A 26446-nucleotide genomic window follows, 5' to 3' on the forward strand; every position below is an offset into this window, starting at 1 on the left:
AGGACATGGGGACATGGCTCAGTAGCAGAGCAGCCCTGAGTTCCCCCCCATGACCAGAAAGGGAGAGGAGAGAAGGAGAAATAGGAGGGACAGAGAGGGAGAGGAGAAAGAGAGAAAGAAGTAGAAGGGAGAGACACCACTCCCAGATCCTCAGAGCCTGGAACCCCAGGCCTTGACTCCCTCGTGGGAAACACAGCTCACCCAGCAAGCCTAGGGTCAGCCAAGGCAGGAAGGTCTCTATATAGTACAGTCCTCACCAGGAAACAGGACAAGAGGCCTGCTATGGCACCGAAAATGAAGGAGGGACCCCAATGTGCTCCTCGGAGAGGCAAGGTACAGTCTTCGGCCTTGGGTTTTTCACCTGGGCTTGGGGCGATCTCCGCCCTACGATGGATGGGGACGGAAGTCTCCCAGTTGTGGGAACCCAGGTCATGGACCCTGAGGCTAGGGAGAGGTGTCATGACTTCGCCCCACGCCCCAAGTTCCACCCAGGGCCTGACCACACCCTCATCCACCTCCCGAGGAACATGCTCCTGACGCTTACCCACCTCCGCCTCGCCACGCCCCTTCGCCTCGCCACGCCCACTTCTCGCCCCGCTTCTGCCGCCCTCCCCGCCTTTTCTTCTCGCCACGCCCCCAACTCGCCCCGCCTCCTCCTCGCCCCGCCCGGTGCTCCAGGCCTGCGACACCTTCCGCGAGCCGGCTGCGCGCAGGTGAGATCGGCACCGCGCCGCGCTGAGGGTTAAGGACTGGGATCCCGGAGAGGTAGGGAGCCGGGGAGCTGGGCCGGGAGCGGCGGCGCGCAAGCCCTGAGCCTCGGGAGCGGGGCGGCAGGAGGCGGCCCCGTCTTCCCGGGCTCCGGGTGCGTGGTCTCGTTCCGGGGGCCAGAGGTGCGCCCTCGGGTCCGCGTGGTGGAGGCGGGATGGGGGCCGAGGGATCAGCGCCCGGAGCTCGGGGCTCCCGAGGCTGACCGCGGCGCTCCTGGTTGCAGGTGCTAATCCAGAGCGCGCCGCGTCGCTATCTCTGTCGCCGTCGCCTCGCCCGCTGCCGGGATGCTCGCCGCGGGGACCCGCCGGCCGCACGCGCACGCAGGTCGGTGTCGCGGAGGCCGTCCTGACTCGGCCGTCCGCTCGGTTCTCGCCGCCTGCAGAGGCAGCCATACTCCCCATCGTAGCCACGCGCGACCCCGGCAGCCGGGTTCTCTGGGTCTTGCGAGCCGCACGTCTGCACCGTGTGTGGTCGGTCAGGACCCTGCGGCCCGCCGCGGGCACAGTGCCCAGCACGCCAGATAGAGACCCTGCAGGCCCTGGCTCCGGGACCTCTCCTCAATAAACGCTGCTTAGGGACCCCGGCTCAGGGACTCCTACTCAGTGATCCCCGCTCAGTGACCTCACCCAGGGATTCCCGCTCAGAGACCCTGGCTCAGTGGTCCCTGCGCAGTGACCCCTGTTAGGGACTCCAGCTCAGTTACCTCCGGCTCACTGACCCCCACTCAGTGACCCCCGGCTCAGTGACCTCCAGCTCAGTGACCCCCTCAGAGACCTCCACTCAAGGACCCCGGCTCAGTGACCATGGATCAGCAAGCCCTGCTCCCCGCGCCCCGGGTCGGCACTTAAGGCGGTGCTCCACAGGAGAGGCTGGATCTGCAGTGCGCCGTCCTGCGGCGAGGGCTTGCGAGTCTGCCAGGTCGGAGCCAGTCCATGAAAACTGCTGAAGCCAGGGTTTGGGCGCCGCCGCCTGCGGTCGGGACAGGCTGGTGATAACACTGTCTCCACTGAGGGGTGCAGGGTCCAAAACTGTGCTCTTCTTCTCTTCCCAGAGGAGGTGCTTGCAGGCAGTAAAGACAATCTCTACATCCTATGTGAACTGTTTTTGTAAAGGAAGATTGTGCTTGAGCTGGCTTGCTTTGATTTTGAAGTTTTTCTCCAAAACACTGTAAACCTTAACATATGCAGTGGCATCCCGCAAGCTGACGAATCAGGTTCATTCCTTCCTAAGCCGGGCTGACTTGGCAGTGACAGCTCTACCACGTGTTGTTTGGGGTGGGGGTGGGGGGTCCCCACTACTCCTCTATCACTGGCACTGATGTAGGCATTCTTGGAAAGTTAGTGGCAGAATGTTCCTCTGGATTAACTGGTTCCTCCCTGGCTCCTGTTGTCCATTTGGGGTCACAGAGCCAGCTGCACGTTGGCCAGCTCTACTCTTGGTCCTGTTACAAAGGATTCCATGACCAGGAGTCTGTGTACAAGAGGGTAGGTGGTGAGGGACGCCAGCCTTCTGGAAGTGGGGTCTTGGGTCAGGCTGTGCCCTCCCTTAGTACTGGATGCTCTGCTCCCAGTGAGGACTATGCTGGGCACTGAGAAGTGTCCATGACCACATGCCTGTCATGGAAGTCAGACGGGGCAGCAGAAACTGGCTGGCGGGCCTGAGCCCTCTCACTCTCTTCCACTCGCCCTGAGTAGTGACTGCTGTGAAGGGGGGTGGATGTGGGTCGGGTCCGTCTTATCATGGTGGCATCTGCATGTCCTCACTGTCCTCCAGGAAAACCTGGCAGTCATGAAGAAGCAGGGTCTGGGTCATGCTGATCCCGGAGGGAACATCTGGACTGTCTGTGTGATGGACAGCCATGCTGGCCAATGTAGGCACCACAGGGCACTTGTGGCTGCCGGCAGCTTGAGGTGTGACCAGAGAGGTTGAGGAACTGCGCATGTTTAAAATTCAACTTAGTTCACACTGGACGGCCAATTGTAGGAGACACTGGGATTTACTATCTTTCTGTTACTCTGGTGTTTATAGTGTTTCAGCCATTTGGATACCATTTATATTTATGCCTTAATAGTTCTACCTAGGCTGCTATTTATCAATATTTTAATTGAGTGCTTTTTTTTATCTTTTAGAAATTTAGATATAAAGTTAGGTCTATCTATAGACGTATGATGTAGATAGACCTTAAGTCTTAACCCTAAACTGGGTGTTCTTGCCCTCTGAAAGTATGTATAAGAATAGTGGAGGAATTTATAAGCATTTTTTAAAGGAAACTGTACCTGAGAAGCCGATTTGCTTTGATTTTCAAATTTTCTCCAAAGGATTTGAGAGGCTTGAGGAAATCTGACAAATCACGCCCCTGTGTACCCCTCGATCCTATTAAATGACAGTATTTCCATCACGTGGGTGCCCCCAAGAGTGCCCTTGTACCCTTCCCCAGGAGTCTCCACCCCAAGTCATCTGTCGCCGTCCTGACCTCTACCACCTGCTTGCTTTGGAGCATGACAGAAAAGTCATTGCCATTTACTAATTTTCTCACAGCATTAATTTCTTTTACATAAGATTATTTTGAAATAAATCATCGGCTTTAACAGTAAACTTGAAATAGAAATCTGCATTTTGAATGCTTCTGTAGACCCCCCAGGGAGGAGCAGTCATTTGCATAAAAGGATTTGAGAACTTCCGGAAAACCAGACCACAGATGCCCTCCCTGCCAATGCTGTCTGAGCCTGCGGTTTGAGGGCAGGAAAAATGGGCCACTACCACATCTTAGACTTGTGGGTCCCACAGAAGCCAGGCAGGTGACTTGTGTGCGTGACTGTGGGTCCTACCAGGAGTCCAGCGCCCCATTCCTGTTCTTCCCTCATGTGTCTTCCTGCTTCTCCCATACAGGCCTCCAGACCCTCTCCCGAACCCCAGCCATCGTGGTCAGCTTGGCAGTCCTGCTGCTGAGCGTCATGGTGCTCACCACGCTCACTCTCGTCCAGACCCGCCACTCCCAGGTCATCCCTCCAGGGCTGAAGGTAAGGGGAGCGCACTGGCAGTGAAAGACAGGATGGGCGCAGCCTGACTGCTCCTACCGTGACCTGCAAGAGGACATCCTCACCCTGCCTCCTTCTAGAGCAGGAGAAAGTGGCGTAAGAAGCAAGGAGCAGGCCCACACTGCTGGGTGGTGACACTGGGGCCACTGGTTGGGGGTGAGGCTCCCCCGAGGACCGCATGGTGTTGCTTTGTCTTCTGGCTGTGACTGAAGAAGACACAGCTGATAGCCAAACACTGCATGTGGCCTCCAAGGTTTGCTAGTTGGTGAGTGCAGTGCCTGTCTCTTCCTGCGCGCCCTTGGCCATGTGCGAAGACCAGGAGAATCAGCACCTCTCCCAACTTAGCCTGGACAGACAGAAGTGAGGTCCTGGGAAGGTCTCCTTGGGCTGCAGTAGTGCCAGGTCCAGTGCATGTGCCGTGACCCCTGTGACACTCTCCCTGTAAAACCCCAGGACCTTGTGCCGGTCCCAGCACCAGCAGCCTTGATGAGTCTGTCTGCGGACAGCCTCTGTGTGGGAGAGGGAACCCTGTGTACTCCGAGAACACCCTGGGGAGGAGCTCATTGCGACACATGAACCTCAGGTGGCACTGGCACTTGCCCACGCTGTCCTTGCTCTGCTTTCCTGCTTTTGCCGCAGTTCAAAGGCTGCAGTTGAAATAGGAAAGAAACTGATATTGCCCTGAGTTCAATCTAATGGTCCATGGCCACTTTCTACAGGGTCACAATAGAGTCTCCTCTGGAGAATGGTATCTGGTTCTTAAGAACTGTGTCTTCCTGAATGATTCTGCAAAACTGTGCGGGCACGCACCGAGAGCAGATGGGCTAGACCTGAGCTGAGGCCGGGAAAGCTGTTTCCAAGCGTCAGGCCCTGCCTTCTTCTCAAAACTTTGTCCCAGATGAGCTGTGATACACCAAGTGCCCGGCTGCCCAATCTGCCTCTCTGCAGAGTGGATGTGGGCAGTGCACTTGGCAGGTTCATCAGGACCAGAGCTGGCCCCTGGTCTCAAGGCCAGGCTGTCTCTGCTGACTCCCCAGCAGCTGTGGGCAGCGCATGACCTCATCTGGGCAGGAGTGGGTTTGGCAGGTGTGGGCGCAGGCTGTGGTGTTGGGTGGGAAGGCAAGGCTGAGACCGCCCTGCACTCCAGCACCTGCCCAGCCGTGATGGCCCATTTCAGAAGGAGCCGCTCTGGCTGCACTCCAGGGTCCTCTCCACCAAGGACGAGGGAAAGGGCAAGCAGAGCCCACGCTTCCCTTGCAGATCAAGCTGAGGTACACCCAGCACCAGGCAGGTGCTGCACTACGCACTGTGTTCTGTTCCCGTGTATGATGTGCAGGTCTCCTGCTGAGTCTACCAGCAGCAGGGGTGTAGACTGGGTGTAGGGACGGGGCAAGCAGTACCTGCAGACCCTAACCCTAACCCTAAGTCTGTTCAGATTGGCCAGGTGGGAAGAGAGCGAGTTTGGCTGGGGCAGGGCCTCCCATCTTCCTCCAGCCCTCAAGTGCTTGGATGGGCAGGAACAGCAGTGCTGGCTGGCAAATTTCCCTTACTCTGGTGGTGGACAGGACCCCTGGACAGAGTGTACACGGAAGGGTAGAGGAGGGGGCTGATGTACCATGTGACCAAGTGGATGTGCACCCCAGTCCTGGAAGGGCACAAAGTCACTGAGACAGACCTGCACCCAGGACATTCCCACTACAGTGTCAGAGTGCAGTGTGTTGCCCACTGCTCCTGGGACACTGGTGTCCACAACCTGCTGCACTGCCACCAGTGTGACACAGCACAGCAGGCACAGGCAGTGTCACCCTGCACACAGCCACTCTGCTCCTGTTTCTCCTGTGTGTGCACTGCATATACACAGTGCTCTGCTCCTGTGTGTTCACTGCATGTACTCTGCATGTGCACTATGCTGTGCTACTATGTGTGCACTGCATGTGCACTGTGCTGTGCTCCATGTGTGCACTGCATGTGCACTGAGTGTGCTCTGTGTGTATACTGCATGTGCACTATGCTCTGCTCCTGTGTGTGCACTGTATGTACTCTGTGCACTATGTGTGCACTACGTGTATTCTACATGTGCACTGTGCTCTGCTCCTGTGTGTGCACTGTGTGTACTCTGCATGTGCACTGTGCTCTGTTTCTGTGTGCCCTGTGTGTACTCTGTGTGTGCACCATGCTCTGCTCCTGTGTGTGCACTGTGTGTGTACTGTGGATACTCTGCATGTGCACTGTGCTCTGCTCCTGTGTGTGCACTGCATGTACACATTGCTCTGCTCCTGTGTGTTCACTGCATGTACTCTGCATGTGCACTGTGCTGTGCTACTATGTGTGCACTGCATGTGCACTGAGTGTGCTGTGTGTGCACTGCATGTGCACTGTGCTGTGCTCCATGTGTGCACTGCATGTGCACTGAGTGTGCTCTGTGTGTGTACTGCATGTGCACTATGCTCTGCTCCTGTGTGTGCATTGTATGTACTCTGTGTGTGCACTATGTGTGCACTACGTGTATTCTTCATGTGCACTGTGCTCTGCTCCTGTGTGTGCACTGCATGTACTCTGCATGTGCACTGTGCTCTGTTTCTGTGTGCCCTGTGTGTACTCTGTGTGTGCACCATGCTCTGCTCCTGTGTGTGCACTGTGTGTGTACTGTGGATACTCTGCATGTGCACTGTGCTCTGCTCCTGTGTGTGCATTGTGTGTACTCTGTGTGTGCACCGTGCTCTGCTCCTGTGCATTGTGTGTACGGAGTATACTCTGCATGTACATTGTGCTCTGCTCCTGTGTGTGCACTGCATGTACTCTGAGTGTACACTGTGCTCTGCTCCTGTGTGTGCCCTGTGTGTACTCTGTGTGTGCACCGTACTCTGCTCCTGTGTGTGCACTGTGTGTGCACTGCATATACTCTGCATGTGCACTGTGCTCTGTTCCTGCATGTGCTGTGTGCATTCTGCATATGCACTGTGCTCTGCTCCTGTGTGTGCACTGCATGTGTACTGTGTGTACTCTGCATATGCACTGTGCTCTGCTCCTGTGTGTGCCCTGCGTGTGCACTGCATGTACTCTGCGTGTGCACTGTGCTCTGCTCTTGTGTGTGGTCACTGAAGCGAGCACTGCCTGCAGGCAGCCTCAGCCGAGTTCTCAGGACTGGCTGGAGGCCGTGGTCACCCTCGTAGGCAGCAGCGCTTGCTAGTGCCCAGCAGAGGACCAGACAGGAGGTGGAGGTGGAAGAGAGAGAATGAGGACTCTGCATCTTAGTTTTTAACAAAAAAATTCAAAAAGTTATAAAGAAAGCTTTGTTTTGTGCAGTGCTGGGCTTTTACATTGAGTTCTAGCCTCAGCCCTTTTTACATTCTTTATTTTGAGTCAGGATCTTACTGAGTCACTAAGTTGCCTAGGCTCATTCAAACTGGCCATCCTCCTGCCTCAGCCTCCCAGAGGAAAGAAAATACTTTCATACAGCTGCACAATACTTGTGCATTTTGAAGTTACCACAAAAGAGTGAAAAGGTTCACAAATGTAAATGTTTATAAAATAAAAAAATTGAGTGTGCTAGGATTAACTTACTACTGGTAAAGAACAAACATTTCAGAGCACAGTGTGGCCTGTGTGGCCCACATGGGTAAAGCCCATGGCCTGCAGGGTGCAGGATGGGCCTGGCCACCTGCTGGCCACGTAAGGCATGAGGTTTTAAGTTTCCTGCTCTGTCTTTGCTGCGCCCTCTCTGTGTTAGAGCTACAAGTCCCGTTGCTCCCATCATGTTCGCCCGGCCTGCAGCTCTGCAGCCAGTGGGTGTAGAGTGGGCTGTCCCACGCACTGGTCCCACCATGCAGGGACACCTGTCTGTGAGTCTCAGGCAGTGACTGCCCAGGGCACTGGGAAGAGGGACATCAGGATGGGTCAGGTCCCCTGGTCAGGATGGGGAGTGCTTAGGCCCTGGGCACCATGCAGGATGCAATGGTGGGAAGCTGGACCTCAAGATATCCCCTAGAGGGGTGTAGGGACCTGTGTCCCTGGCCCCACTGCAAGACACTCGGCCTGGGTCGGTAGCACTGTTATCCCCACTTTGTGGCTGAGGAAACCAAGAACAGAACGGACAGCAGTGCCCTGTGGTCATGTGGGAGGTGGGGAGAAGCAGTGAGACTATGGAGCCCCAGGGACAGGGTCCTGCCTGCGAGCAGACTCCCCAGAGGGTCGGCAGCCTCTGCAACAGCCTCCTTGTGAGCTAGGCAATGTCCCAGCCCGAGAGACCCTGTGGCCTCCCCACTCTGCCCCATGACAGCCAACACACCTGTGACTGTGCATCAGTGTTGGGCAGGGAGCACTGAGGTTGAGGTGTCATCCTGTTGTCCCCACTGTGGGTACCTAGGCAGCCCCGGCCTCTCAGGGCCCTCACGGATGCCTGGGCAAAGCCAGCCAGTCTCAGGCTTGCGAGTTGAAGAGCCGGCTGTTAACCTCAGTGGGGTCAAGATGCCCCTACCGGTCTGGCTTGCTGTGCAAGTCCAGCAGGAGCCCAAGGCTACTGCTTTTATTCTCTCCCAGACTGGTACATATTCCTTGGCATCCTCCTGAGGCCCAGCCCTCCCATTGCAGTGTCCCCACACTGGGTGTCTAGGCCCTGCAGCTCTAAGGCATCACTGTGGAACCTGGGTGGCACCAGGCTTCTGGGACAGGCTGTGCTGCCTTGGTTCCCCATGTTGGTCCCAGGGCCCAGGCCGCACAGCTCCCTCGGCATAGCCTGTGGGCCAGCCAAGCCCTGAAGCCTGGGTTTCTGCAGCTGTGGGCCCTCTGCCTCCTTGGAGAGTGGAGGTGGGTGTGTGGGTTTCCCCTCTTCTAGAAAGCCCAACTTGTGCAGCTCAGTCCTGCAGTAGACCTCATGTGCCCCTGAATCGTGGGTACCAGCTATTAGACAGCACCCACCCTGCCCAGGCACAGGGAGAACATGGCACTCGGTGTCTAGCTCTGCCCGGCCCAGCCCCAGGTCCAGCCTGTGCACTGAGCCGGACAATGCTCATGGAGGAGGTGGCTCTTTCCAAAGCACTGGACTCCCTGGAGCCAAGTGCTGGGTCGTGCCGGCTGCTGTCATGCTCCCTCCAATACCTCCTGGGACAGGGCTACTGGTGACTTCATCAAAGCCACCCACTGTCCCGTCCCCCAGGGGACCCACACCAGGGTCCTTTGATTTGGGCTAAGGACTCTGCAGCTAGCCCAGGCTCATTGTCCTCTCATGGACACACCACAGGGTGGGCCAGGATTGGGTGGATCGATGGCCACCCTTGTCCACACAGCATGGGTGCTGGCTCTGGGGACACTGGGTGAGGTGGTGCTGCTGCTGCAGAGGACACAGATACCACGGGTCACTCCCAAGAAACAATAATCTTCCTGCACAGCTTCAGAGGTGGGGAGGGCCAGGCCAGCAGGCACCACAGGGCCGGGGAGTGTAACTGACTCAGCCGTAGAAGGGAATGGCAAGATGGACACCTGCACCTGGCTTCCTCCTGCCCTGGGCTTCCACTCGCTTTAATTTCACTGTGGCTCCGCCTGGGCCGAGGGTGAACGGTGCCACCCTGTTCTACACAGGAGGGTCACTCAGGTCGGGATCTCCAGCCACAGGTGCAGCCAAAGGGCAGGCCCTGCCCATGCCCTTCTTTCCTGGGCTGCCAGGTGCTGCCCTGGCTGGGCCCAGTGTACACACTGGCCCAGTTCCTGCTTCGGTGCAGGGCAGGGCCACTCCCATGCGTGGTCCCCTGTTACTGACTCAGGCCACCGTGAGCACCAAAGGCAGCACCTGCCTGGAACCAGCAATTGCGCGGCAGGCTCAGTGTGGCTCCACACAGGTGGCTGTGTGGGACCCTGACAGCCGCCCATTTTTACCGCAGGGAGAGAGGGTGACAAGTACTGTTCAGCAAAAGCAAAACACCGTGTCCTGTGTGAACCCACGTTGCCCTAAAGACAGACACGCAGACACGTGTGTGCGCAGGTAGCCACACGCACAGAGAACCTTGGAGGAGACTAGCGGGGTGAGGCCGGGAGAGGCAGGGGAGCTGTTTGCTCTGGTCCTGCTTTTCCTCTTGGGTTGCCAGGGATGAACCAGGGTCTCAGCGAGCAGCCGGGAGCCCCCCAGAGCCGCACCCCAGCTCGCCCCTATCCCTTTTCTTTTTGCCTGATCATCTTCTCTGTAGGTAGCAGCCTTTTCCTGAGCAGCTGCTGTTCCTTGCACCCGGCTGCTGCTTAGAAAGTCATCCAGGGAGGTGGGAACACAAAGGCAGCACCACACCCAATGCTGGAACTCCAGACTGGGGGAGCCTCGTCTCTTGGGAGCAGAGGCCCCACCCAAGACTGGACCAGGACGCCCTGGTGATCCTGCTACAGCCAGGCTGCCTGTGGCTGCTCATGCCCTTCTTCCCTGGGGCCGCCGAGTGCTGCCCTGGCTGGCCCTTGTCTAGGTGTCCAGGCCCTAACCCGCCAACACCGTTCACATTCTCCGGGGTGGAAGCCATGCCAGCGTGGCTTTCTGGTTCATTCCTTTCCTCTTATGCAGGAGCACTTTTTGTTTTGCTCTTATTATTTCTCTTTTTGTTTTTAAAGACAGGGTCTAGGTCTGTGGCCCAGGCTGGCCTCAAATTTGTAGCAATCCTCCTGCCTTAGCCCCTTGAGTGCACACCACCAGGCCCCATTAACTCCGAGGGTGCCTCAGGAACTGACTTGGTGCCTGCCTCTTGACGGCTTCTTTTTGGTAGTTTAGTACATTTTTCCAGCTTGACCCACTGGCGAGGTACAGGCACGACTGTGCCCTTGGGTGGCCCTACCCTGGTGGTGAAGAGATACAGTCTTGCATGAGCTGTTGCCAAGGAACCATGGTTGGCTGGAGCCGGAAGGTATGAGAGGCAGGAAGTAGGGCCCTGTCATAAATCTGGGGGAGTCCTGAAAACCAGGCTCCTGGTGACCGACCATTCCTTCCCCCCTGGACCCAGGGCTGCCGTCCTCACGCCAAGGACTCAATGGGGGTCAGGACATGGCTGGAATCTCCTGGGACACACAATCCCTGCTGCTGCCTGGCTACACTCCAAGACCCAGTGTGCTGCCAGGGAGACTAAGGGCCATTTCCAGGATGAGCCAGCTCGCCTGTCCCCGAGGCTGGCGCAGCTGGTTTGGAGGCAGAGTCCTCAGGGTCACCCACCCAAGGTGTCTGGACGGTGTCCACAGGGGCCCAGCCTGTACCTGACTCTGTCTCCTTCAATTCAGTATGGGATCGTGCTGGACGCGGGGTCATCCCGGACCACAGTCTACGTGTACCAGTGGCCAGCGGAGAAGGAGAACAACACGGGAGTGGTCAGCCAGACCTTCAAGTGCAGTGTGAGAGGTGAGGGCACGGGGCGGCCATTCTGCCCAGCCCTGCTGGTCCCATCCCTTCTCCCCTGCCTCAGTTCCCCCCCCTGTAAATAGTGGGTGTCCAGCGTTTGCCCTGCCTCACCTCCATGCAGTTTGTAGAAGGGCCTCGCAGCAGCCAGTGCTGGCCTTTTCCTGTGCCTGCCATCCATTCCCAGCTTGCACAGGGCGATGTGAGGAGGGAGGTAACAGCGCTCTGGGTGGGTCATGGGGAGAAGAGCCTTGAGAGGGGGGCTGGGTGGAAGAGGGTTCAGGACTGCGGGCAGCAAGTCTGCCCAAGTCCTGGGCAAACACCGGCAGTCACCTACAGGGGGCGCGCTGACCTGCCTTCCTGAGAACCCGTCCTGGGGTGCCTCTCACAGGAGGAGGGGGCCCCATTCCCGTGGAGCTTCACCTGTAGACCCTGGAATTTGGAGTTTCATATAATCTCCCATGTCACAAAGTGCCACTCTCTTAATCACCCCATGGAGGAAAACCTAAGCTCCAGGCAGACTGAGGAGGAGGAGGGGGCTGCGCCAGCACCCTCTGTCCCTGCCCCCACACACCCCGGCTTCGTGCTGCTTGTGGCCTCGCTCTTCTGTCACTTTCCTTGTTCAACTGTGAGTTCGGTGCACGGATAGTGCCTGACGCTCGGATAGCGGCCTTGGCATTTCCACGAGGTTTGGGGCAGCGCGTGACCTCGGTGCATTTGTGCAGCCACGGTGTGATGTTCAGCACCGGCGTGCAGCGTGCAGCATGCGGCCGGTCATGGGGTGATATGCAGTTCTGTCTGCGGAGAGGACGCCAGGAGCCTCGGTCCTGCTCGTCCTCCCGATCCTCCAGCCCCCGGATCCCTTCCGCATGCTTGGAGCCATGCCGTGGCTTCTCCATAGGGAGTCCCGTGGCGTGTGTCCTCCTGCGTCTGATTTCTCCCTCTCCGTGGTGGGCTATGGCCAGACCCATTCAGTGCTGGGACCGGCGCTCCTCCTCTGCGCGGCCCAGGGAGATTCCTCGGTGTGCGCACGCTGCGTCCTCTTAAAGAGGGAAAAGGGAGCGGCTCCTGTGGGTCGGCGGGGTATAAGTTGGTGCAGCCCATGGCTGCTCCTGAAATTGCTGAAGCCAGATCTCCATGCAACCCCCACCACCACCACCTCTGGGTCTGTGTAGCCCCGGGAGGTGAAATCAGCACCCCAAGGAGACCCCTGTAGCCATTTGTACCTATTCAGCCCTGTTCTCAGCAGCAAAAGTGTGGGACCGTCTTGTTCTTTATAGTTTCTTGTCTTTGTGTCTTCTTGAGACAGTTTCCCGAGGTAGTTCAGGCTGGCCTTGAACTCACGGTGTAGCCCACACTTGCCTCATGGCCATCCTCCTGCCTCAGCCTGCCAAGTGCTAGGCTTACAGGTGTGCACCACCATACCTGGCTCTTTTGTAGTTTTATATATTTAGTTTTAACTGTTTGTGAAAAATCAAATCAAAAGTGCACCTGTGTACTCAAATATATTTTCTATAATTTCCCTTAGTCGCTGGCATTAGAGTTTCAAGATCCATCAGTTGTTTTTATTTTTTCTGGTCCTGTGCAGAGGTGGGGATCACACTCTGTCCAGGGAGTGGGTTTGTGAGCACAGCACGTCTTCATCTTCTCGAGGGCCTCCTTCCATCTCTGATGTCAACAGGAGTGGAAGTTGCTCATTACCTTTCCCCTGTTACTGGACGTTTCCGTTTCCCTGGTTACTAATAAGATCAGCGTCTCCGTGTACTGATGGCCGTTTCCATCATCCGTGCGTGGTGGTGGTGTGAGATTGCTGCTAGGAGCTCACTGAGGTGGTCTGTGTTGTCTGAGTCCCCTGTACCCCGGGTAATGGAGGCCTGAGTTCTTATGTTGGCGCAGGTGCTCGCCAGTTCTCGTGCGTTGCTCCCGCGTGCGGCTGCCTCCCCATCCTGCAGTGGTAAAGACAAGCTGTCACAGCTCCGAAGTTTTGCCTTGTGAGTTCACTGTGGAATGTGTGGCCTTTCTGGAGCTTCCCCTTACTCTGTGAAGGGTGACTGCAGCTGCACGGGGCCCTGGGTCCCACATGGGTCACAGGTGTCCCCACTGTGGGGCTGTGGACCTGATCAGGTGTTTTCTGAGTGTTTCATGTAATAGGCCTACAGTCTCAGCAGCTAGCCTGTGCTGACCCAGCCAGCGACCTCAAGCAACTCAGTTCAGCCACCTTCTGAGCCGTCTTCCTCCTTGCGAGCTCCTTTCCCAACTCGGGACACAGCAGACAGTGTGGTACCAGTGGCCTACCCTCCGCCCTATGCATGAGTACAGGCATCAAAGAGCTGCACCCCCTCCTCTCTGAGATGAGAGAAACAGTAACAGTGGCCCGGTCCTGGCCAGGGACTGGAGGATCAGTGAGGAACATGCATAGGAGGTGGCACATGCCCTCCCGGCCATGGCCCTCAATGATTTCACCACCACCAGTGCCCCTGGGCATCCTCCTGCCTCCAGCTACTCTGTCTCATGACTCCAGGCTTTCTCTCGCACCCATGAGTCCTGGTAGCCCCATGCCGCAAGGTCACTGGCAGGGCACAAGGAAGGCCCTCGCCCACACTGGAGCATGTGGCTTAGGGATGGGACGTGTGGTCCCAGAGTTGGCCATGCTTCCATAAATGGACCTTCCTGACTTTGATCACAGTGGCCGCAGGGATCCGTTTACACTCGGGGTGGCCCAGAGGACCTCAAGCCATAGCGTAAATTACAGAGCAGATGTCTGGTGGGGATCGTGTCCTCCAGGACACGTGGCTGTGAAGCCCTGAGACAGGGCTCTGGCTTGCAGACTTCCCAGGACCCTGCCCTGGCAGCCTCACAGGGTGGCTGGACATTGCTCGCTCTGCAGGGCCCCACGTGCACTGCCCTCAGTCCCAGGGGTGCTGCTCCTCAGCAACAATGTCCCCCATACATTCATGGGCTCTGCCGGGGCCTGGTCCTCATGCTCTGGGCCCAAGGACAGGACCTCTCTGCACTGCCCTCCACTCCTGAAAGGGCTCACGTCTGTTGCTGCCTCTCCCTCCAGGGACATTCAGAGTGTTTGTGCTTTAAACCAGCAGTCAGAAGTCTCCGAAGTTCCCTGGAACCTGGTCTCTACTGTCCTCTGCACTGAAACACCCCAGGGGGCCGATTGCAATGGGGCATCACAGTAACAAAAGAGCCTGTGCCCTGGTCGGCTGGCACAGGCTGACCACAGGACTCCACCCCTGCCCCAGCACAGAGAGCCTGTGCCATCCGCACAGCCCCTACCCCACAGCAAAATAGCAGGTCCGGTCACAGTATCTGACCCAGGTGTGGTGAGGCTCAGCTTTTCTTTCCCGAGAGGCCCAGGAGATCCGAGGAGAGGCCCCAGGTTGAGACCTGGCACCCGTCACGTGCTCTCTTGCTCTTGACCTGCCTGGCAGAGGCAGCACTGGTGCACTGTGCAGCTAACCCCAGGCTGGACTCACAGTCCCCTTGCTGCAGAGCTGGGTGCTGGTTTAACAGTCACTGATTGATTGACGTGCTCATTTAGAAACATTTACTGGGTCTGCCAAGAAGTGTTCTTGTCATTGGAAATCAGAAAGAAAAAAAAAAAGCCACAAAATTTGTGCTGGTGCATGCTATAGACCCTCCCTCCAGCTGGAACCTGGTGCATACCTATAACCCCGGCACTGAGAAGGCTGAGGCAGTAGCATTGCTGTGAGTCCAAGGCCAGGCTGGGCTACACAGCAAAAACCTGCTCAAAAAACCACAAAATGAAATGAATAAAATGACAGAATACTTCTGTTCCGGTGAGGGAAGCAGAGAGAAGATGCGTGGGCAGCAGGGCGAGGTGGGCCTGGGACTGGCCGCTCAGTCAGGAGGGAGGTGGAGCAGTTACGTGATGTCCAGGGAGAGGAAGGGCACCTTGCAGGTGTCTGGGGAGCCCATGTTGGACAGAGTCATGGTGGGGAGGAGGAAAGGGGAGGCTGCCCCCCATTGCTGGGATGGATGGGGCACCACTGGGCAAGCAGGATGGAGGGAAGTGAGAGGCATCCAGCTCCTGAGTGGCCGGGAGGAGGGAGGAGGCAGCTCGTGCTGCGCTCATGTGGGCTGCAGGAAGGCGAGGGAGGCTCTGATCCTGAACCACTGTGAGGGAAACAGACCCCCAGTAGAGAGTTCTCCTCAGAGCCATGGTGAGGAGTGTTGTGCCCGGTGGTGGCAAAGCGGACGTCATTGCCCAGAACACAGTGGTCGGCACTGGCGTCATTACAGCTCCGAAGAGCTGAGCTATGGTGGGGGTTCTGGTAATGAGCATTTCCAGCAGGGAAAAGCAGGCTGCAGATTAAGATGGAAGACGCTAAGTCAGTCTTGTGTGCAAAATTCAAATGCGTGATGCATGTTCTCCTAAAGTTTTGTCCAAGTCTGTTTGCCACAGCTTGGACTGAACACACTAGCTCCAAAACTTTGGGTGCTAAATACTATTTATCAATGAAAAGAACCACGGGTTCTTGGGAGAATGGTCAATTCCAGATCAGACAGAGAATGTACAAGGTCGGCTGACACCACATCAGAAAGCCACCAGGCTTGGGAAGATGTGGGGATTGAGTCTGAAGGCTAACGGTCAAAGACAGGATAAGAACAGTAACTCAATGAACAGAAACATCAAATACTTCCAGGCTACAGGTTCTTGAAGGAATCAAAGTTCTCGTTGGATAGATGTGTGGCGTGGTGGAGATGCAGCTTATGTTTCTAAAGCTGATGAGTCAGCAGGAACTTACCTTCCCTTCACTGCAGAGATGAGCCATAGTGCAACTGACCAGTGCCATGGCGAGGTCTTCCTCATCACAGAACACAGTTAAAATCCTGTATCTGCACCCCTCACATATCAATCCGTCTAAGCTGTGAGCATCGGCGACTGCTAATGGCACTGGAGGAAATGTTCTGTGGAAATGCATGCTCACCCATGTAGTATTCCTTCCAGAAAATTCAAACCGAATCCAACCAAGCTTCAATGTGTACTAAGAGTTTACAGGGAACCAAGTAAGCCAGATGTCAGATGGACTGCGGGAAATAGTGGGAAACTGCAGGACAAATGAAAATGCAAAATAATTTTAAAACTCTAAGGAAAAACATAATGGAAGGAAAGAACCAATATTAAAAGAGACTTCTGGTCACAGTGTAAGAATGTGTTGAGACTCTGATTCACCAGAATGAGAGCGAGAGGAGGGAGAAAGATGAAGGCACCTAGCAGAGGGGGAAGGGAGGAGGGTAGGAGGGGAGAGGAAGGGTGTGGGGGCAGTGTGAGCCGCAGTCGGCCCCCAAGGGCCAGGATGTGGACCCAGCTACCAAAGGGGAGCAGGTGGAGACCGCGCCCGTGCACAGTGGAGGGTGGTGGGCTGCGTCCAGCGCTGTGTTACACAGACCAGGCTGAGCGCAGGCAAACTGGCACTGCATGCCTCCGGACTTGTGGAGCCGGAGAAAGTCCATCCTCCCACAGCTGAGTGTAGAGCAGCGGCTACGATGTGGGGCGGGAGCCAAGGCAAAGGTTAGAGCAGAAGGGTCGTCTCTGGGTTCCATGGCCCAGTGGGATGGAGGTGCTGAACAGCAGTACCGAACAGCTCTGCAGACAGCTCAGAGGATCTGGACTGTTTTGTTACCATAAAGAAATGAGAAGCGTTGAAAGCGGCAGATGTGCTGATTACCTTGATTTGTTCATTACGCAGGGTGTATGCAAACCAAGACATCGGGTATTCCCTCATAAATATGTATAAATATTTTGTGTCAGTCAAAAACAAAGATAAAATTATTTCTAGTTTTCCTGATGTCATCATGAAACTCTAGTTATGTTGTTTTGTTGTTGTCATTGTTTTTTGAACCTGGGATTGAACTCACAACCTTGTACATGCCAGGCAGGCACTGTTTTGTTTTTGGTTTTGTTTTTGTTTTTTTGAGACAGCGTCTTGCTATGTAGCCCAAACTAGCCTCAAACTCAAGGCTCCTTCTGCCTCAGCCTTCCGAGTACGGGGATCACAGGTGTGTGCTACCACACCCAGCTTTGGTTATGTTTTTTGTTTGCTTGACAGGGGTTTGTGTGACAGGGTCACACTGCAGGCTGGCCCTGAACTTGCTGTGTAGTCCAAGCTGACCTGAAACTCACAGTGATCCTCCTGCTTCAGCCTCCCGAGTGCTGTGATTACAGGTGTGCGTCACCACGCCAAACTGATTATGCTTTTAAAGGGATTTTTCCAGTGATTGGCACTGAGGCCTTGGGCCAGTCGTGCAGCCAGTGCAGCCTGGCTCTGTGGCCCTGGCCAGGCACATGGTGTCCTTGGAGCCGAAGGACAGGAAGGTGGGCCCCACTTCAGTCAGCACCTTCAAAGCTCTTGTAAGGCAGATGGACAGACAGACAGATGGACAGCCCCTTTGTCCGTATTGTTACCCAGCGGTGTTGTTTCCCAATCCTCTCAGCAAATCAAGTTAACCAGCACATCTGCCGCCTTCGATGTTTCTCATTTCTTTATGGTAAGAACAGTCCAGATCCTCCGAGCTGTTTGCAGTGGACCCAGAAACCTGGTCCACTGCATGGGGCTCCTTTTCTTTCTCTGCTTAGGTCTGGGTTTTCCCTCAGGAAAATGTTTCTCAGGCAGCTGCAGGCTGACCTCCTTCGCCATGTAGTCCATTTTCCGCTGGGGCTGGGCAGGACAGCATCTGTGACTGCCATATCCAATCAGCAGCCCCCACAGACCCAGGCGTTTCCAGAGCTGCTTTTTCATTTCAAAGTTGTCCGGAAGACCTGTGCCAACGCTGACCACTTGCTCCCCAGGCCCCGGGATCTCCAGCTATGGGGACAACCCGCAGGACGCCCCCACAGCCTTCGAGGACTGCATGCAAAGAGTCCAGCAGCAGGTCCCAGTCTCCCTGCACCGGTCCACGCGAGTCTACCTCGGGGCCACAGCGGGGATGCGCCTGCTCAGGTGAGGGCTGCACGGAGCTGGAGGGAATGGCTCTGCCTCCGGGCGGCCACAGGGAGGGCCACACGGCCCAGTGCTCTGGCGCTCACAGGGAGCCTGTGGTCTTCAGTACCCAGAATGCAGCAGTTCTACACCCAGTCCTCTCCCTTGATTTTCCAGAGAACTCTGGAAAGACAGAGAGACAGAGATAGAGACAGAGACAGAGAGGGACAGAGAGTCAGACAGATGGATAGAGGCATCAGCGTCTGGGAGGTGATGGCGTCTGCCCCTGGGTTCCTCTGCTTTGTTAGGGGCGGGCTGTTTGGAGCCCCGTGGACACCAGCTCAGTTGTGCAGCCAATGTAGCCTGGCTCTGCGGCCCTGGCCAAGCACACGGTGTCCTGGGAGCCGGAGGACAGGAAGGTGGCCCCATTTTAGTCAGTACCTTCAAAGCTCTTGTGAGGCAGATGGATAGACAGACAGATGGACACTCCCTTTGTCAGTACTGTTACCCAGCAATGTTGTCTCCCATCCTCTCTGTCTCTCTCTGTGTCTCTATCTCTGTCTATTTGTCTGTCTGTCTGTGTGTCTGTCCTTCTCTGTCTCTGTCTCTCTCTGTTTCTGTCTCTCTGTCACATGCTCGCACTTTTCCCTTTATTGTAGTTTCTCCTTGATCTTGAAATAGAAGCACAGCAGGAACAGGTGAAGAAGGAAACATCCGCTGAGACCTACCCAGAGTAGAGCTGCCCTGGGTCTGAACTAAGGCTCTCACTAGAAGCCGGTGCTGTGCCACCTCGGGCACCCGCAGGTTATAGGAGTCTGGGCATGAAGACCGCACAAAGGCGTGAATCAGCCTGTGCTGTAACATGGTGCCCGGGAGAAATCCTGGCACGCAGCTGGCAGGCCTCTTCCGGGAGGCTCCCTGCCCGGGCCAGCTGCCCATTCTGCCTCCCAAGTTCCTTTCTACCCACTGCCGCTGAGGGGAGATCATCTCAGAAGTGAGCAGGGGGCCACGGCAGTGCTGTGCTGTGGGGACCAGACCATGGGACAGAGCACAATGGTGGTCAGTCCAGGGACAGCGTGGGGGGCCCAGGCCCCTCCCAGAGTGGAAGGCCACTCCCTTGGCCTGTGTGGGCCAGGCACTGCCAACGGAAGCCCTGGGTTATCCGATGGCTGGAGAACAGGCCAGGAAGAGGGAGGGAAGGGGGACGGGCTGTCCTCTGGAGCGATGTTTACCCCCTGGCAGTCTGACAGGTGACAAGTTCATCTGGCAGTGTAAGCTTCAACTTGCAAAACAGGTTGCAGCGTCAGGCTGTGCAGTCCCCTGTGCGATTGTCCTTGCTCCCTGAGGGAGGCTTTCAGGCTGGTGTCCAGGACTCAGCCCTTTGGGTTCTGTGCTTTCCATAGGCTGCAGAATGAAACGGCAGCTGAGGAAATCCTCGCCAGCATCCAGAGCTACTTCAGGTCCCAGCCCTTTGATTTCAGGGGCGCTCAGATCATTTCGGGGCAAGAGGAAGGGGTGTACGGATGGATCACGGCCAACTACATTCAGGGCAACTTCCTGGAGGTGTGTGGCTTGTCTTCCCATCCCTGGGGGCTCTGTATGTGGTGGAGCAGGGGTGCTGTCACTCTGCAAGGCATGTGGAAGAGGCCTTGCTTCCAAGTCTTAGCAGGAGCAGGGAGCTCGTGCCTCCCATCCCACATCCCCATAGTACCACCTCTGCACTCCCTGCTCCTGGGAACAAAGGGGAGTCACGTGTGCCACATCGCAAAAACCTAGGGCACCAGGCCATAGCCCATTCGAGGCCCCTCTGTCCCCTATTAAATTCATGTTTTAATGTTAAATTAATGGCCAACTTGAGAAAATGAGCCACGAAGGCCCGCTGGACCTCTTCCGCACGCCCTGATGCTGGTGGCAGAGCAGCACCAGCCCCTGCTGCTCAGCCCCGCACCCCCTCACGCCCCTTCCCTGCAGAAGGACCTGTGGCACACGTGGGTCCACCCGCACGGCGCAGGAACCACTGGCGCCCTCGACCTGGGCGGAGCCTCCACGCAGATCGCCTTCGCTGTCGGGGACACGGGGATGCAGAATGCCAGTGACGTCGTGCAGGTGGCACTGTACGGCTACACATATGTGCTCTACACGCACAGCTTCCAGTGCTACGGCCGCAACGAGGCCGAGAAGAGGTTCCTAGCGCTACTCCTGCAGGTGCGCGGGGCCCAGGGCTTCCCGACCCGGCCAGGGTGGGGCTCTGTCTGCCTGGGCCCCTCCGCAGTCTTGGGGGTGGTGCAGTGGTGCACGCTGCACCTTGCGCTCCCGCCCCTCCCGGTCCCCTCTTCGTCCTCTCTTCCCCCCCCACTCCTGTCCTCCTCTCATCGTCTCTTCCCCCCACACCACTTCTGGTGAGTCTGAGTATGGAGGCCAGGGAAGTTGCCTGGGCTACAGATGTCTCGAAAGAGGTTCAAGATGAACCTGGGCTTTCTATGTGGACCCCAACTGTTTTCAGCTAGTTGCTGAAGAAGCCTGAGGCCTTAGAGAGCCCTTGGCACATTAGAACCAGAGCATCGAGGGTCTGGGCGGGAGCGGGCGCAGGTGCAGCCTCTCAGGATGGGCCTGGAGCCATGGGAGGACCGGGGGGGGGGGGGGGGGATGGAGGACCTGAGGGCTGCCCAGAGACGCGTATTGGTTGTAAGATACATTTTTAAGTGAAAACGTGAAAGGCAGAGCAGTGTGCCTAAGGCATCCAGCTGTGTGATTTAAACAGAGAGGAGGAGAAGGAAATCTGCTCCGGGGGGGGGGGGGGGGGTAGACCCCCGCAGAGATGCCTTCCAGAGCCCATCTGGCCGAGGGGGCAGGAAAGTGCTTTTTCCTAGTACATCTGTTTGTACCTTGTGGGTTGTTTTCACTAGACAGAGACAGAGTCTGTTCAAAATGGTTTGTTGGTCTAAAGATACCTGTTTTCCTGACCAAAGCAGAGGTCTCAAGACCCACTTGCAGGGGCTGTCACAGGCAGGTGTCATTCCACCCTCCCTTCCCTGCCCGAGTAGGCTTCTTGCCTGGTCCCAGACAGGGTGAGGCATGGTGGTGCTGTCCAGGCTGTGTGCTGTGTTGGAGGTCAGGAAGAGGAACCAACTCCCACCTCCCTCCTGTGCCCGCAGAATTCCTCCGCTGCCACCCAGGTCACCAACCCCTGCTACCCTCGGGGTTACCGTGTCACCATCCCCATGGGCCAGGTGTTCGACAGCCTGTGCACTGTCCAGCAGAAGCCAGCCAGCTATGATCCCCTCCATAGTGTCATTTTTAAAGGAACGGGGGACCCCGGGCTGTGTCGGGAGACCATGGCCTCCATATTTGACTTCAGTGCCTGTCGTGGCCAGGAAGACTGCTCCTTCGATGGGGTCTACCAGCCAAAGGTCCAAGGGCCATTCGTGGTGAGAACACACCCCTGAGGCTGGGCTGTGAGGCTGAGAGCTCAGCCCTGGCCTGTGTCCCTGCTGCACCCGGCCCTATGCTTTTCCCCATTTACATGCTGCCGTGGCCCCGGCCTGAGCCCCTCTCTTCGTATGCTGTCTGCAGGCCTTTGCCGGCTTCTACTACACGGCCAGTGCACTCAACCTCTCAGGGAGCTTCCCCCTGGCTACCTTCAATGCCAGCACCTGGCACTTCTGCTCGCACACCTGGGCTGAGGTCAGTACCAAGGTGGACATCGGGGTCCGTGTGACAGTGTCTCAGGGTGTTCTGTCTGTGCACTTCTGCAAAATCGGGACTAGGGAGCCCCTTTCATACTTGCTTATGTGGGGTCCTGGCCACATGGCACAATGGTCAGAGCTGGCTCTGCTGACCCAAAGATCCCCATTGCTTCACATGGCTGTGCCCAGACAGCTCAGTCATTGCTCAGCCCTTTGTACCATAGTGGGTGGTGACATTTCCACAAGAACAGGTGCTGGCCCAGGTGTCCTGGGAGTGCTCCTTGGGGTGCCTACCTGCACCTCCTTTCAGGGGCCCTAACTTCCTCGGCAGCTCCCTATCCTGCTCCCCAAGTTCGATGAGGTGTACGCACGGTCCTACTGCTTCTCCGCAAACTACATCTACCACCTGCTGGTGCACGGATACAAGTTCACCCACGAGACTTGGCCCCAAATCCAGTTTGAAAAAGAAGTAAGTGGAACCTCAAGTTCCTTTCCCTTCACCTTGAAAACAGGTTCAGTGCCTGGGAGGGGCACACAGACGTGGAGGGGTTCACAGCGTGCACCCTTGGAAGTGGGTGACCCTCCCAGGAGAACAGAGAGGGCTGGGGATGGGGAGATGAGGTCCTCCTCAGAGGAGGAGAGGAGGCCAGACCGGATGAGGCAGCTGTGGGAATGACATCGCCTCCCAGCTGCTTATTCCCAGGTCCAGCGCAGGGTGGGACTTTGCAGAGTGGCTGCTGAGGCAGTGAAGAGCTGAGACTTTCATCCTAAAAGAAACCTCAACTGTAACCTAATTTTAAGCCAATAATAATAAGTTGTTCCCACTTTACAGTCAGAGTAAGATCACAGCTTGGAGCAGGAATTTGCATTATCGCATTAGCACATTGCGCAGGAAGCTCCTCCTTAGAGGAGCCTGTGCTTTCACAGCCCTCAAGGACCTTTGGGCTCAGCGTTGTATGTATAACTTGTCCCTGCCTATGAGTAATCATCACCATGTGTGAATTTATGTGACAACTGTGACTATTGTTAAGGACCAGCTGCCTGCAAAGTGGAGGGACAGCTGTTAGCAGCCCAGCAGGACTCCGCCTGGTGGAGGTATGGCCAGCCCAGCCCTGACCCAGAGGGGCTTCTTATTTCAAGAACAGTGAACCGGGGTCCTGGGGATCTGAAATCAGCCTGCTGGTACCAGCCTCAGATCATTAGATTAGATCAAGCAAGATCCTGCCTGAGGCTGGAGCAGTCTGTTTTCCCAGAAATAGAACTGAGCCATTATAGATGTCTGGCAGTGGTGTCCATCGATGTCTGAGCTTGGCTGCTGACAAACCTCTTGCTCCTGAGGGCACAAGGGTTTCTGTGGGACAGCAGTCTGCATAGGATGCTCTGGCTTTAAGTTCTTTTCCTTTAATCAAAAAATTTTATATGCGATTGAGGGCAGTGGTACACACCTGTCACTCTGAGCCCTATGCAGCAAGATCGTAACTTTGAGATCAGCCTGGGCAACATAGTGAGATCCACAATCAAAAAGAAAGTGCTAGAGAAGAATATGGTATCCAACCAAGTTAGTGCTTAAATATCAGGCTGTAAAAAGGCTGGAAATTGTGCCCCACTGAGACTTACCCTGGAAATATCTGTTTGGAAGTAGTAATCAAATAAGACAAATAAATCCAGGAAATGTTACAGAAATATAGGAAGTAAGAATAGGTAGTATGAATAAAGAAAAATAGAAGACAAATATCCATCCGTATAAGACATAGCAGCCTAAAATTCTTGTTGAAAGGAACACACAGATATCATTCTGAAGGCAAGAATGGGAAAAGAGATAAACAGAGCAAAATAACAGTAATGGAAATTGTTAAAGTAATTTGCTAGAGAAAAGTCTCTGTGTAATCATGCACAGGCTATGTCATCAGATTTTTAAAAATCTAGTCCAGTGATGCCTGAGCATAAGGACTTTTCATATGCAAACTGTTGGGTGATAAACATGACCTCAGCCACCTTTTCCCGAATCACGAAACGAGTTAGTCTGTGAACCCAGGGACCCCTACACCTGGCAGAACCATCTTTACAGTACAGAGTGTCCTTTGAGACGAAAGGCCACAGCATAATGATAGAAAGCTCAGTTCTCTTACGAAGCAAGACTTTTATGTATTAATAAAATCGCTTAAAAACGTGAAGCCAGAATGAGCAGAACCAGGTGAGAAGCTGGCACAGCTGCTTCTACGCATCGCTGTCCTTAGAGAAGAGGTCTCTCTCTAGCCGGGGGCGCTGCTGCCCTGGCACAGGTGGGCTTTGCTGCCTCTGTAGTGCTGAAGGCAGCTGGTCCTCCACAGCCCCCAGGGTCCAATGTCCCTGGGCCCCGTGGGTGGACATTGTGTGCCCAGGCCTGAGCCTTGACCCCTCCCCTCCGCAGGTGGGCAACAGCAGCATAGGCTGGTCACTTGGCTACATGCTCAGCCTCACCAACCAGATCCCAGCCGTCAGCGCTCTGGTCCGCCTGTCCATCCCGCCACCTGCCTTCATGGGCCTCCTCGCCTTCTTCACGGCCAGTACCTTGCTGAGCCTGGCCTTCCTGGCATTCCTGTGCTCTGCAGCCAGGACAGAGAAGCGCTCTGAGCACGCCCTCGAGCATGCTGTGGATGCCGACTGAGATGGGGCTGGGCTACACAGGGACACCCACCCCTCGGGACACAGCTGTCTTTTGGGAGCACAGCTGTCAGGCATTGCCTTCCTCAGGTTCACCCTAGAGCCCTGCACCACCCAGCACCACTCCTCCGGAGAGCCCTGCCAGCCTGGAGGCATAGCGACACCCCGTGCAGGGCAGGCACTTCGCCCATGTTCCCACAGAAAGGGGGTATTGGAGACGCAGCAGCTTTTGTGGGGGACCCAAGGCCAAGTTTCCATTCCCTCCTCCGTATCTCTTCTGGCAGTACAGAGGCCTGCAGTTACACAGTGACTGTCCTGACCCAGACTCCCCGTGAGCAGCTCTGAGCTGGGGACCACAGCAAGGGGTGGTCGCAGGGGCTGGGCCCTTTGTCCTCCAGGACCCAAGGCAGAGACTGCTGTGTCCCAAAGCTGTCTTCGCTGGCTGAGACTCACTCTCACTGCACTCACCCGGGGACCCGAGGAGGGCCTTATAGGGCAGGAGCTGCCGTGTGTCAGGCTGCGGGCTGGTAGCTGCCCCGTGAATAAAGAGCCCTTTCTGCCTTGTGCTGTGTGTGTGAACTCAGCTGCCCTGCTTCTAAGGGCCCAAGGCAATTGTTCAAGAAGCTAATGAGTGAGAGTGATACACGTGAGCATCGCTTCACTCCAGAGTGCTTTCGCTTATTTAGAGCGGGCTGCCGGAGGTCCCCAGGCCACATGCGGCCCTCTCTGACCTTTGCAGTTGCTAGCACCAAACCTCTCCTCAGGTCTCGACTCCCTGCCCCAAACCTGGCCCTGGCTCCTTGCTCTCAGCTGCTGCCCTTCAAGGTCCCCAAAGTGGTCCTCACACTGCCTGCACACTGCCTCTCCCTGCTCAGCCGCTCTCTGGCACTGCTCCTGCACATTCTAGTTTGTCTCGATGGGGCTGATTTCTAAGTCAGTCGCAGACAACTCAGCCCCTGTCACACATCACTCACTCACTGAAGACTCCCAGCAGCACCTCGGACGCGTCTCACACTTGCAAGTGTGACTTTGAGTCTGGGTTAATGCTGTGAGCCCAGAATTTTCTCATGTTGACTGGGTCATTTCCAAAAGTGACAGAAGGACAGGCGATGTCAGACATAACAGCACCCAGAATGCCAACAGTGTGCAAGAAAAGACTGCGTTATGGGGGCCCAAGGGCCAGAACCCCCACCACAGGCGCCCTTGCAGCACCCTCAGCCCACCTGGGGGTTCTGACACGTCATTCAGGGCGCAGTGATGACATCGACATCTGGGGGATGTCTTGGTGACTGAGGCAAGCAGCATCCTGAGACGTCCCCAGCACCCGCACTGCTCTGTGATCTTCCCTGACCATGCAGCCCCAGGAGCAGTCAGCATCGTCGGCCGAGAATGGGAGGCAGCACGGCCAGCCTGGCCTCAGACAGGCGCTCACCTGCAGCGGGGCATTTTCCCAGGAGCAGAAGTCAAGTTCAAGGGGCTGGGGATTTAGCTCAGCGGCATAAGTGCCTGCCTTGCAAGCAGGCAGTCGTGAGTTCGATCCCTGGCACCGGTAAAAATGAAAAAAACAAAAAACAAACAAAAAAAAGTCAAGTTCAAGCATGAAAAGGTTCCTCTGCTGCAGCCAGCTTGCAACTGGAGGGGGCCATGTAAAAATGGACAGAGAATCAGGGTGCCTGGCATCCTGGCACTATGGTAAGTTGAGGCAGGAGGACTGTGCAGAATTCAAGGCCAGCCTTGGCTATATAGTGAGACCCAGTACAAAAACTACCCTGGTGACGGGCTGGGGATGTGGCTCAGCGTGAATATCCCAGAAAAGAGGGCAAGTAAGGGTCTGAGAGCCACCTCAGGAACAGGGTGCCCCTGCTGACAGGCTGCGTGTGACACAGGCACTCCATTCTGCATGGCAAGGAACTGGATTCTACTGATGGCCGAGAGACCCTGATTCTCCCAGGGCCTCCAGGTGGATGTCCACTCAGGCAAGTCCACTCACAGGTGACC

General features: G+C 56.1%; 1 protein-coding gene across 5 annotated transcripts; it reads left to right on the forward strand.

The window, feature by feature from the left end:
- Positions 1 to 643: 643 nt before the first annotated feature.
- Positions 644 to 25012, forward strand: Entpd3 (ectonucleoside triphosphate diphosphohydrolase 3). Of its 5 annotated transcripts, none has more exons than XM_003476859.5 (11): positions 644 to 765; positions 992 to 1092; positions 3658 to 3788; positions 11049 to 11166; positions 17990 to 18140; positions 19523 to 19682; positions 20091 to 20324; positions 21275 to 21547; positions 21693 to 21803; positions 22137 to 22274; positions 24216 to 25012. In XM_003476859.5, exons 2-11 carry the CDS (start codon positions 1053 to 1055, stop codon positions 24450 to 24452), a joined length of 1593 nt encoding a protein of 530 aa, XP_003476907.2. In that variant the 5' UTR covers positions 644 to 765; positions 992 to 1052; the 3' UTR covers positions 24453 to 25012. The 5 variants fall into 5 exon arrangements, with proteins under 5 accessions (XP_003476907.2, XP_063117021.1, XP_005006865.1 ...); XM_063260951.1 differs by having other exon boundaries at positions 654 to 713; XM_063260952.1 differs by lacking the exon at positions 644 to 765 and adding an exon at positions 869 to 890.
- Positions 25013 to 26446: the final 1434 nt, after the last annotated feature.

This window comes from Cavia porcellus, unplaced genomic scaffold (genome assembly GCF_034190915.1).
Source record: "Cavia porcellus strain 051 isolate PalLab524CR breed Dunkin Hartley unplaced genomic scaffold, mCavPor4.1 scaffold_14, whole genome shotgun sequence".
Lineage (NCBI taxonomy): Eukaryota > Metazoa > Chordata > Mammalia > Rodentia > Caviidae > Cavia > Cavia porcellus.

What these genes read in the sequence shown, in the direction of transcription:
- Entpd3 (XM_003476859.5), top strand. Translation starts at nt 1,053, where the DNA reads ATGCTCGCCGCGGGGACCCGCCGGCCGCACGCGCACGCAG. An exon ending in TCATCCCTCCAGGGCTGAAG is followed by an intron (nt 3,789 to 11,048) that starts GTAAGGGGAGCG and finishes CCTTCAATTCAG; the next exon opens with TATGGGATCGTGCTGGACGC. An exon ending in AAATCCAGTTTGAAAAAGAA is followed by an intron (nt 22,275 to 24,215) that starts GTAAGTGGAACC and finishes TCCCCTCCGCAG; the next exon opens with GTGGGCAACAGCAGCATAGG.